Below are 14,287 nucleotides of genomic sequence, written 5' to 3' on the forward strand. Positions count from 1 at the left end.
GGGCGCTTCATGGCCATCAGCAGACCAGGCCGGGGGGGTGCCAGGTCCCCAAAGGACCCCGGGGAGGAGGGAGGCTGAGTTGGGGGCGGGGGGTCGCAGCTCATGCTGGGACCCCAAAACCAAGCTGAGCGGCCAGATCCTCCGGGTTGCAGCAAACCCGGCCACGCTACCCTGGGGTTTTGTTCCCGCTCCAAGAGTGGGCAGAACGTGCTCATTAATAGCCTCCTTGGTGGAAACGGCAGAGAGCACGCTGGGCTAGGACTCGCAGTGGGGTCTGGGGTTAGAACGGGGGAATCCAGACTCCTGGCCCCACTTCGAGGAGGGGAGTGGGCTCTAGCGGGGAGGACGCTGACAAACCGGAGAGGGGTCAGAGAAGAGCCAGTGGAATGACTCTGGGATCGGAAAACCTGCCTGAGCGCGAGCCGCAGACCGGCCGAGCAGGCGACCTGATCCCATGGGGGGAACGAGCCGGGAAAGTAAGGGGGCTGCAGTCCACAGCCAGGCGCCGGCCGGGAGCTGGAAATAGGTAGAAACGTTTAATGGGGAGGGGAAGGAACCAGGGAACCACTCGCCAGCGGGGGCTGGTTTTTCTCCTTCGAACAAGAGTTCCTTGGGGGCCGCCCCAGGGCAGACAGGATCACCCCACCCCGGCTGGCCTGGGCCCCGCTCCCAGTGGGGGAGAGATCAGAGCACAGAAGAGGGACTCCGGCCAAGGGGATTCGGAGCAGGCTGCGGGTAGGGCAGAGGGGAAAAGCCACGGAGCGGGAAGGGGGAAACGAAGGAGGGGAGAAAGGAGGACACAGGGAAGGAATGAACGTGTCACCTACTTTCACCCCGGGGCACAGCAGTGCCCGGCTGCAGCTGTGGAGCTGGGCTCAGGCAGGTGGGTTCGGCCCCGATCCAGGGTGCAAGAAGGGGCGGGGGCCGGGGCAGAGAAGGGTAAATAAAACGGGGGAACGAGCCAATGAAAGGAGAGTGAGAGAAATCAGCTCATGGGTCACTGACATTTCCTGCCTGGGTTTACACTGGATTTCCCCTGCAAATCTGCCCCTGACCCGAATCCCCTGACAGTTTAACTCTCGTCACCACCCCGCAGCACACATTGGGCAGGGGCTTTGGCCAACAACCCCCTGCCCTCCCCAAATCCTTGTCCCAGTACACAAGGGGTTAACCATGGGGGGAGTACTGTGGACCGGGGCTGGCCCTGACCCAGCTTGGTGACAGATGGGCTGAAACACCTGGGTGTGGAGGGGTCCAGATGTCTGCCCACCGGGCCCTGCCAGGTGAGAGCTTCCCTGCAGCAGGGCCAGGTGGAGATTGGCGCTGGGAGGGGAGACCAGCACCCCTGCCAGGCCTCAGTTTCCCTCCTGTCGCATCCACAATGTGGCAGCCGGGGCTCCGTGGACCGGGCAGCTCGAGGTGCGCCAGGACGAAGTGCTCAGAATCTGGCTGCCAGCTCCGGCCCTGCTGGAGGGAAAAGGAAAAGCCAGGAGGCAGGGAGAGCCCTGCAGAACAGCAGTGGGCCTGGGGGGCAATCGCACGGCCAAAGGACACGCTCCCATCCCACGCACGGCGCAGACGGCTGGCTGGACACACAGACAGACGGGGGGATGCCCCCTTTTTAATGGGCCCCGATGCACAGAGTTCATCGCGGCAAACGCCGGGTTTGGGGTGATCTGGGTGTAGCCTGTGCGTGACGGGCAGGAGCCGGGAGAGCAGTTTCACAGGCTGGACGCACCGACAGGGGTCCCCGCTCAGCAGGGATCCGGGACCCGGCTGGGGGCCAAGCCTCACGTCTTGGAGTATTTCCTGCGGACGGAGTCCCGGTAGAACTGGAAGATGGCACCGCTGGCTCGCTGGGCGGCTGCGATGCACTGCTGCAGCTGGGGAGGAGTGGGGAGACGGGTGGTTAGAGCGGGGGGACCCCCAGAGACAGGCCCTCACGGCAGGTGCTGGGCTGGCTCTGTCCCCAGGGGCTCCCAACACCTGCCCCCCACATAGGCTCGGGCTGCAGAGGAGAAGGCTCTTCACTTTGCCGGGGCATCATGGGACAGTTCCGCCGACCAACCTGCCCCGAGAGGCCTGGGGCGGGGGGGGGGGGGGCCTGATTCCCTGTCCCCAGGAAGGGGGGGCCTGATCCCCTTCACCCTCCCTGTAATTCATGAGGGGAACCCCCCCCCATGTCCTCCCTCCGGGCCAGGACCCCCACACTCCCCACCCAGCCCCACGGCCAGCCCAGAAGTGTGTGTGGGGGAATGGGAGGAGAGCTGCCATCCCAGCACCCTACCTCCCGTCGCCGTAGCAACCAGGTTGGGGCTGTGATTCCCCATCAATCATTCAAAGTTGCCCCACACCCAGGAGGGGAACCCTTCGCTCCCAGCCCCCTGGCACCCTCTTCCTGCAGGCAGCCCACCCTCGCCCCACAGCGCACAGGAGGGGAGAAAACAGCCCAGGGGATCCCAGGGGTCGCTCCCCACTGGCCCCTCAGAGGGCAATGGAAGGCAAGCCCTCGACTGGGGCTCAGAGCCACCCCCTCGGCCCCACATGGGAGTTGAGAGGATTCGACAGGCCACCTACCCACCCACCCCGCCCTCAGCGGCTCTGCCCCCAGCGCCAGCCGCCCGGGAGCGATTGGGAAACCAGACGCGGCTGAAAGGGCCTGAAATTCTGCCCCTGGGCAACAGCTGGGCACATGCCAGCCCCAAGCAAAGTGCCACAGTGACTCCCCGCCCCGCTCTGCCGATGCCCCTCACTCCCGACCCACAGCCCCTGCTAGCCCAGCCCTGGGCTCCCCACCAGCTCTGCCGGTGCCCCTCACTCCTGACCCCAGGAAGAAGATTTCACAGGGTCTGGAGGGAAACAGGAGCGCAGAGCTGAGCTGCAAACGCAGCATGGCCCAGCATCAGCGCTCTCGCCCGTCCGATCCCCTGCCAGGGCACTGAAGGGTTAAGAGCCAGCCAGCGAATGGCCCCCCACCCCCCGGTGATCAGTCCCCCACGCAGGCAGGGCTGAGATCCAGGCCCCCCAGCAGCGAGGCTCTGAACGTCACGGCAATTAGCTCGCCGCAGCCCCCAGGCTGGGCAGGGAACGGATCGAGCGGCAGCCGGCTGGGACAGCCAGAGTCCGGGGGGGGACGCACACGCAGCCCGGGGGCAACAGGCGCACGGAGCCGCAGCCGCAGGCTGTGATGTGCGTCCACGGGGCCGACGCAAGCCCACACCACGGCGACGCACACAGCCACAGCCACACGCTGGCAGCTGTGGGGCACAGGACGGCAATGCCTGCGCAGAGAACCACAACCACCCACACCATGGCGACGCACACAGCCAGAGCCGTGCGCTGCAAAGCAACGGCCACACAACATGGCAACGAGCGCAGAGAATCACAACCACACGCTGGAAAGCAGTGTGCGCGCCCTCCCCACCCCCGAGCAACGCACACCCCCCCCAGAGCGACACACACCCGCCCCCCCCACCCCCCCGAGCAACGCACACCCCCGCCCCAGAGCAACGCACACCCGCCACCCCCCCCACCTCCCCCAGCGATGCACCCCCCCCCCAGAGCGACGTGCACACCCGCCCCCCCACCCCCAGAGCGACGCACACAGACACGGCCGCGCACTGGAAAGCGATGTGCACCCCCCCCCATGCACGCACTGGAGCGCCACCCACCCGGGGGCAGAGACCAGCCCCAGCAGTGCGCTCTGGCCACACCTCCTATGCCAGCACAGGCTCCATGCACGGGGGATTCTCCGGGGGGGCTTCCCACCCCCCTCAGATCCTGCATGCTGCTGCGCCGTGGGGCCAAGGCAGGGCCCCGCCGGAGACCCACCAGCTGACACTGAGCAGCTGCTGCGGCCAGACGTGCCGGGGTGCTGAAGACCCCTCGCGGGCACAGAGGGGAGCCGAGGCGCTCGGGACCCCCACCCCGACCGAACCAGCAGGACCGCTCGGTGGCCCCTCGCCCCGAGGGGGGATCTGTGCCCTGCCCCGTTCAATAGACCCAGGAGGAGGAAAAGGGTTTTCAAGCAGCCAAACCTAACTGGGATTCAGCCCAGGCCGGCTGCTCGGCCTGGCAGAGCCGTTTGTCTGGGACAGCCAAGAACACATCCATGGTCCCGCCCGCTCCCCAGCGAGGCGCCGGGTCGGGAATACTAACAGCCTGCCCTGGCGGACTGGGGTCCTTCCTCCCACCCCCCGGGGATTCCCCTCCCCTGCCTCAGCGGCACCCCCGCCTTTCTTGTCTCACGCCGGGCCTGTACGGGGCTTGGCCCCCCCATAATCCCAGCTGCTCTGCACCCTGCTGAGTTCAGCGACACCCCGGAGCCCCAGTTCCCGGCCACGGCACCGCACCCCAAACCCAGCCCTGCTGCCAGCAGATCCGTCTCCACCCGGCAGGGGTCACACAGAGCTCCCAACACCCCCCCACATGAGATCTCCGAGCCTGATCCAACCCCTCCGCCCCCTGCTCCTGTGGGTCTTAAAGCCGGGTTTGCCCCCGCGCCTGGCGGCCCAGCCGCCCAGCCACGCCCTGCTCACCTCCTCCACCGAGCAGGTCCCCTTGGTGGTGGACATGAGCACCTGCCGCTCCACGCTGCTGATGGCGAAGGTCACCACAGCCCGAGCCTCCTGCAAGGGAAGGGGGAGAGCGTGAGCTGCCCGCCCACGTCGGAGCCTTCCCCATTCATCCTAGGACCCTCGCAGGCCAGGCTCCCGCCTCTGTGGTCCCTTCGCTAACGGACCCCAGCCCGATGCAGAACACACAACTCCCCTCGCATCAGACCCGTTAGCCAGGCAGCCTGCTCGTGCCAGCATCCAGTGGCGGAGAATTCCACAGGTCACGCCGACTGCCCCCATGAAGTGGGATTATTTCGACTTCACTATTTCTGCTCCCAGAGGTCACCACCTCGCATTTTGCCTCAGTTTCACCTATTTCTGACTCCCAGTCGCCTGGCTGCTCTAACCACTGGACCCCCTCTCCACTCCCAAAGCCAGAGAAGAGTCCTGGCTCCCATTCTCACTGCTAGACCCCGCTCTCGGTACACACGGAGCAGATGAGGCCTGTGGGGAGAGTGGGGGAGCACTGATTCCCGCCGCCAGGCAGGAGGGTCAGGGGCTGGCAACGTTTACGAACCATTAAGAGCACTCAGGCTCGGAGGAGCGGAGGTAGCTCAGCTCCATGCTCCAGGGCACCCGTCAGCACAGGGTCAGGAAGGAACACCCCCTGCCCCAGATTGTGCAAGGCACGGCACAGACCCTGCCCCCCCCCCAATCAGGGGCCCCCCTTGTGCTGGGTGCTGCTTCTAGTCCCGTGGGGACACCATGGCGCTAAACCCAGACACCCCTGGGGCACAGCCGCCTGGCCCTGGGCGGTCCCACACCCACCTTCTCCTGCTTGGCCGTGGGGTCGAGGCCGATGGCCCCAGTGGCGTCCAGGGTGCACGTCACCCCACAGAAGAGAGACTTCATGGGCAGGCCAGCGTCCATCAGCCCCATGCAGGCCGCGTTCAGGCAGCAGGCCAGCAGCTGGGTACCGGGTCAAGGAAAAGCTGGCAGCTAATTAACAGGGAGGGGTGCCACAGGCCGTCCTCGCTAACAGCCCCAGCAGCGCTGACCCCAGCTCTTGGCCGCTGCGTGCTACACGGAGGGAAACCACCACTTGTTTCTTCAGAGGGGCCATAAGTCCCTATTTCAGCACACGCAGAGGTCGCCTCAGCTGGAAAGCGCACCTGGATCTGCAGGGTCTGGAGGATGTGGGGGCCGCAGGGGGCTGGGGGCCAGGACTCTTGGGTTCTATCCCCGGCTCGGGGAGGGGAGTCTAGTGGTTAGAGCAGTGGGGGCTGGGAGTCTGGACTCCTGGGTTCTATCCCTGGCTCTGCCACAGATTTGTGTGACCCTGAGCAAGCTACTTGCTCTCTCTGTGCCTCAGTTTCCACACCTGAGTGGCTGTGCAGGGGGTGCTGCCTATGGCGGGTGGTCACTTGGAGGAGCCCGGCTCCAGGGCCGTCAGGCTAGCGCCTGTCACCAGAGCTAAGCACCGCCTCCAGCTGAACCGGGCATGCTGCAGGCGTTTTCAACAGCAATTCAATTCCCCTTTAAAGAGGGCAGCCTAGTAACGCTTGGCTTCCCTGGGGCACCGCACGGCTTCAAACACTCCACAATCGGCCTCCCTCCCGGAGCACAACAGAACCCAGGAGTCCTGCCCCCCAGTCTCTGCCTGCCCCAACCTCAAGACCCCACCCCTCGCCGGAGCTGGGAAGAGAACCCAGTAGTCCTGACTCTCTGAATGGGGCCTGAGGGCTCTAACATTTCACTGGACATGTGGAGCCCACCAAGCCCGTAACCAACCAGCTCCTGCCCATAAGTAACCCACCCCCAGCCTCCCTGGGGTCTGGCTCCCCCTCCAGGGGCCCAGCCTGTGTGGCAGCTGCAGGAGCATCTGGGGGCGCGCCATGGGCCAGCCCCCCATGGCGCTAGCTACTGTTCACTTACTAGGTGTATTACGGTAGTATCCTGGGGTCCTGACCCAGACCTGACTTTGCTAGGCACTACCATAATACACCTAATAAGAGAGCAGTACCCAGCTGGAGCTCCAGTTATGGACCAGCCCCCCACTGTGCAAAGGTCTGCACATTTATTAGGTGCATTACAGTAGGGCCAGGACCCTAAGGTACTATCATAATACACCTAATAGATGTACAGCACCCAAAACAATGGAGTTCTGGACTGGTCCATTTCGGGCTCCTACCACATTACCACACCGAAGAAATGTACAGTGCCTAGCTATGGTTCATAACTGGGGTGCCTAGGTCTTACCATAATACACCTAACACAACACAGCACCTAGCACAATAGAGTCCTGCTCCATAACTGGCAGGCCCGGCCCATAACTCCTTTGTGCTGGGCACTGGTCCTCACGTCTTAGGTGCATTACGGCTGTGCCTAGCAGTCCTGAATGGACCAGAACCCCCCGGGGGCTGTATGTGTACTAGGGGTCTTGGGGTAGCACGTAGGGGCCCCCCGCCCGGAGCAGGACCCCGCCGGGCGGTTGCTGCAGGTGGAAAGGCTCCGGCTGGGTCCCACGCCCTTCCTGCCAGCGCTAATCCTCCCCCGGGGATTTGGCTCAGTGAAAAGCGAGAGTCCTTCCCGGCAAGGCCGAATTAAGTCATCACTCCTGCCTCTGTTCAGATGGAATCCGACACCCCTGGCTGCCGCTAATCCCCACGCCTGGCTCACACCCCAGAGCCGGAGACCTTGTCACTTCCCACCCGCATCTCACGCCATAATTAAATTCCTCCAGCGCCCTGGGAAAGCTCTGCTGCCCCGCCCGCTCTGCAGCCAAGCCTGTCCCAGGAGCCCAGGTTGACACCTGGTTCCTCTGCTCTCACTGACAGAGGACTGGGCGAGCAGGGGCTGTGGATTGGGAGTGAGGGGCACCGGCAGAGTTGGGGTGAGCCCAGGGTTGGGCGAGCAGGGGGCTGCGGGTCGGGACTGAGGGGCACCAGCAGAGCCGTGTGTGGGGACCCCAGGCTGCCATTCCCCCTTCGAATCTCCAGGCTGGTTTCAGTGTAACGGGAAGGCTGCAGCCCCGGGCCCGATGGGAGACCAACCTTCCCTGGCGCACTGGGGCATACCCCCAGGATGGCCACTGCCACAGCGCTGCTGCCACCTAGGGGCGACAGCCAGTAGTTCCCGTAGGGCTCGGGCAGGAAGAGCAGGAGGGCACCCGCTGGAGAGCGCCCCTGGCTGGGCTGCCTGTGAAGGATACGGAGCCCGCGTCGCTGATCACCTGCAGCACAATGGTGATGGAGGTCCGGGGGTGCAGGGCGCCCAGGAGAGCCGCCTCACATGTCTTCCTGATCAGCTGCTCCCGGTTCTTCTCAAAGACACCTGGGGGAAGGAGAGAGGGGGGCCAGGCTGAGCCAGGGGAGGGCACACCGGGAGCTGGACAAAACCCCCCAGCAACCCTCCGTCCCTACAAAACCAGCTCCTCTTCAGCTCCGTGCTCTCCCCCATGAGCCATCTGCCTGATTAGCCTGTATGACGCCAGCGCACAGACGTCCCAACGCAGACTGCACCCCCGACGTGCCAGGCAGTGTCCCAAAGCCCCCCAGCTGAGATCTGGGTCCCTCGCCATGCCGGGTGCTGCCCCACAACTGCCCCATCCCCCGCCCAAGATTGGGGAGGCCCCCGTCCTTCCGGGTGCTGCAGACAGCTTAAGCCCTAAATACACAGGACAAATGGAAGGAGAAGGGACTTGGATGAGTCAGACAGGGACCCTGGAGCAGGGCAGGGTCCTGACTTCCAGTCTAGAGCCTTACCCACAAGGCCAGTCCCTTCCACGCATGCAAACAGCTTGCTTCAGTTTCCCCATCTGAAAAGTGGGGGAGAATTCTCCCCCCTTTATCTCGTCTACGGAGAGAGAGTCCTGCCCCGGCGACGTTACGCCCGACCCCACACTCGCCGGGCGGCTCTGGCTACACAAGGCTGTTTCTCCAGCAAGAGTCAGTGCGACAAAGCTGAGAAATGTCAACAGTTCTGCAGAGGAAAATCCTCCCGTTGTTTCTTAATTTAATTATTTGCTGCGGAAGCGCCCCTGGGAATCTGACAGTTTAAAAAAAGCAGCCTGCCGAGATCCAGAAAGTGGGAGAGATGCTAACAGTTTGTGGGGCAGGGCTCCAGGGGGCCCAGCTGCAGGGAACCGACCCGATGAGCCCCAGGAGCAGGGGAGAGCCCACCGGGGGTTAACACCGCCATTGTGGCACAATCCAGACAGAGGGGAGCGTTTAGGAGGCTACATGGCCTTATGTCAAGCTATTGTCTGTCTGTCCCTCCACACCCCCTCTTCGTCTGTCCCGCCACAACCCCCTGCACGGATCCCTCCGTTCACTCCCCCCACTGCACAGGGCTCCCCCATCCACCCATGGGTCTTATCTGGCCACCATTCCCGTAGCAGGTCAGCACCTCACAATCCTCAGTGGATTTACACACACACATATCCCTGGCAGGGCAATGCTGTTACCCCATTGCACACACGAGGCACCGACCTGCAGTGACTTGACCAAACCCGTGGCAGAGCAGAGACTCGACCCAAGGTCCGTCCAACCCTCCGCCCGCCGGGGAGACGGCGCGACCCAAGCTGCAGCACCGTGATCTGTATCCCAACGGGACACGCGTCCCGTTTCGCTAGAGGGCGACGGGCTCCAAAAAGACGGCACAACCCCACCCCCACCTCGTAAATCCCCGCTGGGCTCAGGGATGAGGCCACGCGCAGCCACTTCCCCTCACGGGGTCTCAACGGGGACCGCTCGGGGCCGCTCAGACGCCCCGTATCATCGGAGCTCACGGAAGCTGGAGCTGGACGTGCGGGGGGGGGTATCGGATCGTGGCAGAATTGCTCCACGAGACCTAAGAGCTGCACGCTGCTTTGTGATGGCAGGGGGGCACAGATTGTTATGGTGGGGCTGCTGGCGAGCCCCCTACTCAGTACGCTAATAAAATTCTCTTGTTATCGTAGGGTTCATTTTAAACATTGCGTAAACAGCGGGGGGTTTGAAGGATATAGCGATTTGTTTGGATTTTAAATAGCCTCCAAGCTTTTGTTCGAGGCGTAATCCCGGCCACCGCCTGTGAGGCCCCCCAACCCCAGCCAATGCCCCCCTTTACCGCTGACAAGGCCCACGGGGGGCGCTCCCTGTCCCGCCGTCACTTACCCGGGAGCCCCACTTTGGGTTTGAGCAGCACTTCCACTGTGGCCTTGTCGTACAGCTCCTTGCTGACTTTCACCTCCGCCGGGCCGTACAAGCCAGCGAGGACCGAGGTGTCCCCTGAGAGGAGAGGCGAGAGCCAGGTCAGACACGGCCCCTGGGCTTCCCCCAGCTTCTGCCCCAGGAGCGGAGCCAGGACAGGAATTGCAAGCCCACGGCAGGGTGCAGGACCCAGAGCGCCTGCCCCAGGCTCCCAAGAAGAGGGTCCCCAAACTCAGCTGATGGCAAACGCCCCCCTGAGCTCTGTCTGGGATGGGGGAGGTGTCTCCAACAGCCCCTGCTGGCCAGGCAATGAGAGAGGGCCAAATTGGGACCACGGAGGGACTTCCAGAGGAGACACCCCCCAGACGGGGGAATTGGGGAGCCCTCCCTCTACCTGCAGACAGGGTGGGAAGGGGAGACTAGCCGCTCCCTTTGTGGGAGACAAACCCACTACCCACAGGGCAGGGGGATAAGCGGGTCCCTGGGCCGAGGTGAGAACAAGTGGGTGGAGAAAGAGCCCTTGGGGTGGAGGAGGGCAGGGAGGTTGGGGTCCCTGGGGAGCCCCAGGGAATGGTCGGATGAGAGGACCAGTGGGGTGTGGGGGGAGAGAGACGGGAATAAGGGGCAGCCCGTGTAGGGGGCCAGGGGTGTAGGGGTGACATGGGAGAATAGGGGTCATGGGGGGGCCCAGGAGGAAGTTTCGGGGGAGGGGAGGATCCCGCGGGGGGGAATAGAGGTGAGGGGGGTCCCGGGGGAGGTCCAGGGGTGAGGGGGGATCCCGGGAGGGGGGAATGGGGTGAACGGGGGGTTCGGGTCCCGGGGGTGCTGGGGGGGTTCCAGGGGGGAATAGGGGTGATGAAGGTCCCGGGGGGGGGGTCTAGGGTTGACGGGGGAGTCTCGGGGGGGAATAGGGATGAACGGGGGGGTCCCGGGCCAAGGGGGGTCCTTGGAGGGTCTAGGGTTGATGGGGAGGTCCCGGGGGTGGTCCTGGGGGGTCTAGGGGTCCCAGGGGGGGTTCTAGGGGTGACGTGGGGGGCCCCGGGCCGGGGGGGTCCCATGGGAGGTCTAGAGGTCCCGGGGGGTCTAGGGGTGCCGGGGGGTGCCGGGGGGTCCCGGGGGGCTCCCGGGGGGGTCTAGGGGTGCCGAGGGGGTCTAGGGGTGCCGAGGGGGTCCCGGGGGGGTCTAGGGGTGCCGAGGGGGTCCCGGGGGGGTCTGGTCCCGGGAGTCTGGGGAGGGTTGGGTTCCGGGCCGGGGGGGTCCCATGGGAGGTCTAGGGGTCCCGGGGGGGGTCTAGGGGTGATGGGGGGTCCCGGGGCGGTGCCGGGGGGGGCCCAGGGGTGACAGGGGGTCCCGAGGGGGTCCCGGGGGGTCTCTAGGTGTGACAGGGGTCCCGAGGGGGTCTAGGGGTGATGGGGGGGTCCCGAGGGGGCTCTAGGGGTGACGGGGGGTCCCGGGGGGGGGGTCCCGAGGGGGCTCTAGGGGTGACGGGGGGTCCCGGGGGGGGGTCCCGAGGGGGCTCTAGGGGTGACGGGGGGTCCCGGGGGGGGGTCCCGAGGGGGCTCTAGGGGTGACGGGGGGTCCCGGGGGGGGGTCCCGAGGGGGCTCTAGGGGTGACGGGGGGGTCCCGGGGGGGGTCCCGAGGGGGTCTAGGGGTGACGGGGGGTCCCGGGGGGGCCCAGGGGTGCCGGGGGGGCCCAGGGGTGCCGGGGGGTCCCGGGGGGGCCCAGGGGGCTCCCGGGAGGGTCTAGTGGTCCCGGGAGGGCCCTAGGGGTGACGGGGGGTCCCGGGGGGGGCCAGGGGTGACGGGGGGGCCCGGGGGGGGCCCGGGGGGTCTAGGGGTGATGGGGGGGTCCCGGGGGGTCTAGGGGTGACGGGGGGGTCCCGGGGGGGTCTAGGGGTGACGGGGGGTCCCGGGAGGGTCTAGGGGTGACGGGGGGGGTTCTAGGGGTGAGGTCTAGGGGTGACGGGGGGGTCCCGAGGGTGTCCCGGGGGGGTCTAGGGGTGACGGGGGTTCCCGGGGGTTCCCGGGGGTTCTAGGGGTGATGGGGGGGGTCCCGGGGGGGTCCCGGGGGGTCTAGGGGTGACGGGGGGTCTAGGGGTGACGGGGGGTCCCAGGAGGGTCTAGGGGTGACGGGGAGTCCCGGGGAGGGGTCCCGGGGGGGGCCCAGGGGTGACGGGGGGCCCCGGGGGGGTCTAGGGGTCCCGGGGTGACCGGGGGTCTAGGGGTCCCGGGGGTGTCCCGGGGGGTCTAGGGGTCCCTGGGGTGTCCCGGGGGGTCTAGGGGTGACAGGGGGGTCCCGGGGGGTCTAGGGGTGACAGGGGGGTCCCGGGGGGTCTAGGGGTGACAGGGGGGTCCCGAGGGTGTCCCGGGGGGTCTAGGGGTGACAGGGGGGTCCCGGGAGGGTCTAGGGGTGACGGGGGGGTCTAGGGGTGACGGGGGGTCCCGAGGGGGTCCCGGGGGGGGTCTAGGGGTGCCGGGGGGGGTCCCGAGGGTGTCCCGGGGGGGTCTAGGGGTGCCGGGGGGTCCCGGGGGGGTCTAGGGGTGCCGGGGGGTCCCGGGAGGGTCTAGGGGTGCCGGGGGGTCCCGGGAGGGTCTAGGGGTGCCGGGGGGTCCCGGGAGGGTCTAGGGGTGCCGGGGGGTCCCGGGAGGGTCTAGGGGTGCCGGGGGGTCCCGGGAGGGTCTAGGGGTGCCGGGGGGTCTAGGGGTGATGGGGGGGTCCCGAGGGTGTCCCGGGGGGTCTAGGGGTGACGGGGGGGTCCCAGGAGGGTCTAGGGGTGACGGGGGGGTCCCGAGGGTGTCCCGGGGGGTCTAGGGGTCCCGGGGGGCCCCGGGGGGGTCTAGGGGTGACGGGGGGTCCCGGGGGGGTCCCGGGGGGTCTAGGGGTGACGGGGGGGGTCCCGAGGGTGTCCCAGGGGTTCCCGGGGGGTCTAGGGGTGCCGGGGGGTCCCGGGAGGTCCCGGGAGGGGTCCCGGGGGGGGCCCAGGGGTGCCGGGGGGGTCTAGGGGTCCCGGGGTGACCGGGGGGTCCCGGGAGGGTCTAGGGGTGACGGGAGGGTCTAGGGGTTCCCGGGGGGGTCCCGAGGGTGTCCCGGGGGGGTCTAGGGGTGACGGGGGGGGTCCCGGGGTCCCGGGGGGTCCTGGGGGGTCTAGGGGTGACGGGGAGTCCCGGGGAGGGGTCCCGGGGAGGGCCCAGGGGTGACGGGGGGCCCCGGGGGGGTCTAGGGGTCCCGGGGGGGTCCCGAGGGGGTCCCGGGGGGGTCTAGGGGTGCCGGGGGGGTCCCGAGGGGGCCCCGGGAGGGTCTAGGGGTGACGGGGGGTCCTGGGAGGGGTCCCGGGGGGGGCCCAGGGGTGCCGGGGGGGTCCCGGGAGGGGTCCCGGGGGGGTCTAGGGGTCCCGGGGTGACCGGGGGGTCCCGGGAGGGTCTAGGGGTGACGGGGGGGTCCCGGGGGTCTAGGGGTGACGGGGGGGTCCCGGGGGTCTAGGGGTGACGGGGGGGTCCCGGGGGGTCTAGGGGTGACGGGGGGGTCCCGGGGGGGTCTAGGGGTGCCGGGGGGGTCCCGGGGGGGTCTAGGGGTGCCGGGGGGTCCCGGGGGGGTCTAGGGGTGCCGGGGGGTCCCGAGGGTGTCGCGGGAGGGTCTAGGGGTGACGGGGAGTCCCGGGGGGGGGCCCAGGGGTGACGGGGGGCCCCGGGGGGGCCCAGGGGTGACGGGGGGGTACCGAGGGGTCCCGGGGGGGTCCCGAGGGGTCCCGGGGGGGGTCCCGAGGGTTCCCGGGGAGGGCCCAGGGGTCCCGGGGGGGTCCCGAGGGGGTCCCGGGGGGGTCTAGGGGTGACGGGGAGTCCCGGGGGGGGCCCAGGGGTGACGGGGGGCCCCGGGGGGGGCCCAGGGGTGACGGGAGGCCCCGGGGGGTCTAGGGGTGACGGGGGGCCCCGGGGGGGGCCCAGGGGTGACGGGGGGCCCCGGGAGGGGCCCAGGGGTGACGGGGGTCCCGGGGGGGTCTAGGGGTCCCGGGGGGTCCTGGGGGGTCTAGCGGTGACGGGGGGGTCCCGGGGGGGTCCCGAGGGGGTCTAGGGGTGACGGGGGGTCCCGGGGAGGGCCCAGGGGTGACGGGGGGGTCCCGGGGGGGGTCCCGGAGGGGTCTAGGGGTGACGGGGGGGTCCCGAGGGTGTCCCGGGGGGGTCTAGGGGTGACGGGGGGGGTCTAGGGGTCCCGGGGAGTCCTGGGGGGTCTAGGGGTCCCGGGGGGTTCCCGGGGGGGTCTAGGGGTGACGGGGGGGTCTAGGGGTCCCGGGGTGACGGGGGGTCCCGGGGGGGCCCCGGGCTCACCCTGCAGGAGGGCGGCGGAGCCGTCGGGGCGGCCGAGCGGGCCCAGCTCGCAGGAGAAGCGGCGCAGGCCGCAGCCCCCCGGCTCGGAGCCCATCGCGCCCCGGGACCCCGCGCGGAGACCGGCCCCGCCCCCTGACCCCCGCGGCGCGACCCCACTTCCGCTTCCGGGGCGCGGGGAGCCGGCCGGAGCCCCGCCCATCAGCGCCGCCTCGGGC

The 14,287-nt window shown here is 68.2% G+C and overlaps 1 protein-coding gene across 1 annotated transcript; it reads right to left on the reverse strand.

Annotated features, from left to right (window-relative positions):
• Nucleotides 1-1,587: 1,587 nt before the first annotated feature.
• EXOSC5 (exosome component 5) lies at nt 1,588-14,220 on the reverse strand. The gene is made up of 6 exons (XM_073321356.1): nt 14,073-14,220; nt 9,713-9,826; nt 7,768-7,889; nt 5,385-5,525; nt 4,539-4,628; nt 1,588-1,883 (listed from the first exon to the last, which is right to left on the reverse strand). The coding sequence occupies exons 1-6, from the start codon at nt 14,164-14,166 to the stop codon at nt 1,791-1,793; spliced, it is 654 nt and encodes a 217-aa protein (XP_073177457.1). The 5' UTR covers nt 14,167-14,220; the 3' UTR covers nt 1,588-1,790.
• Nucleotides 14,221-14,287: the final 67 nt, after the last annotated feature.

Source organism: Lepidochelys kempii, chromosome 23 (genome assembly GCF_965140265.1).
Source record: "Lepidochelys kempii isolate rLepKem1 chromosome 23, rLepKem1.hap2, whole genome shotgun sequence".
Classification (NCBI taxonomy): Eukaryota; Metazoa; Chordata; order Testudines; family Cheloniidae; genus Lepidochelys; species Lepidochelys kempii.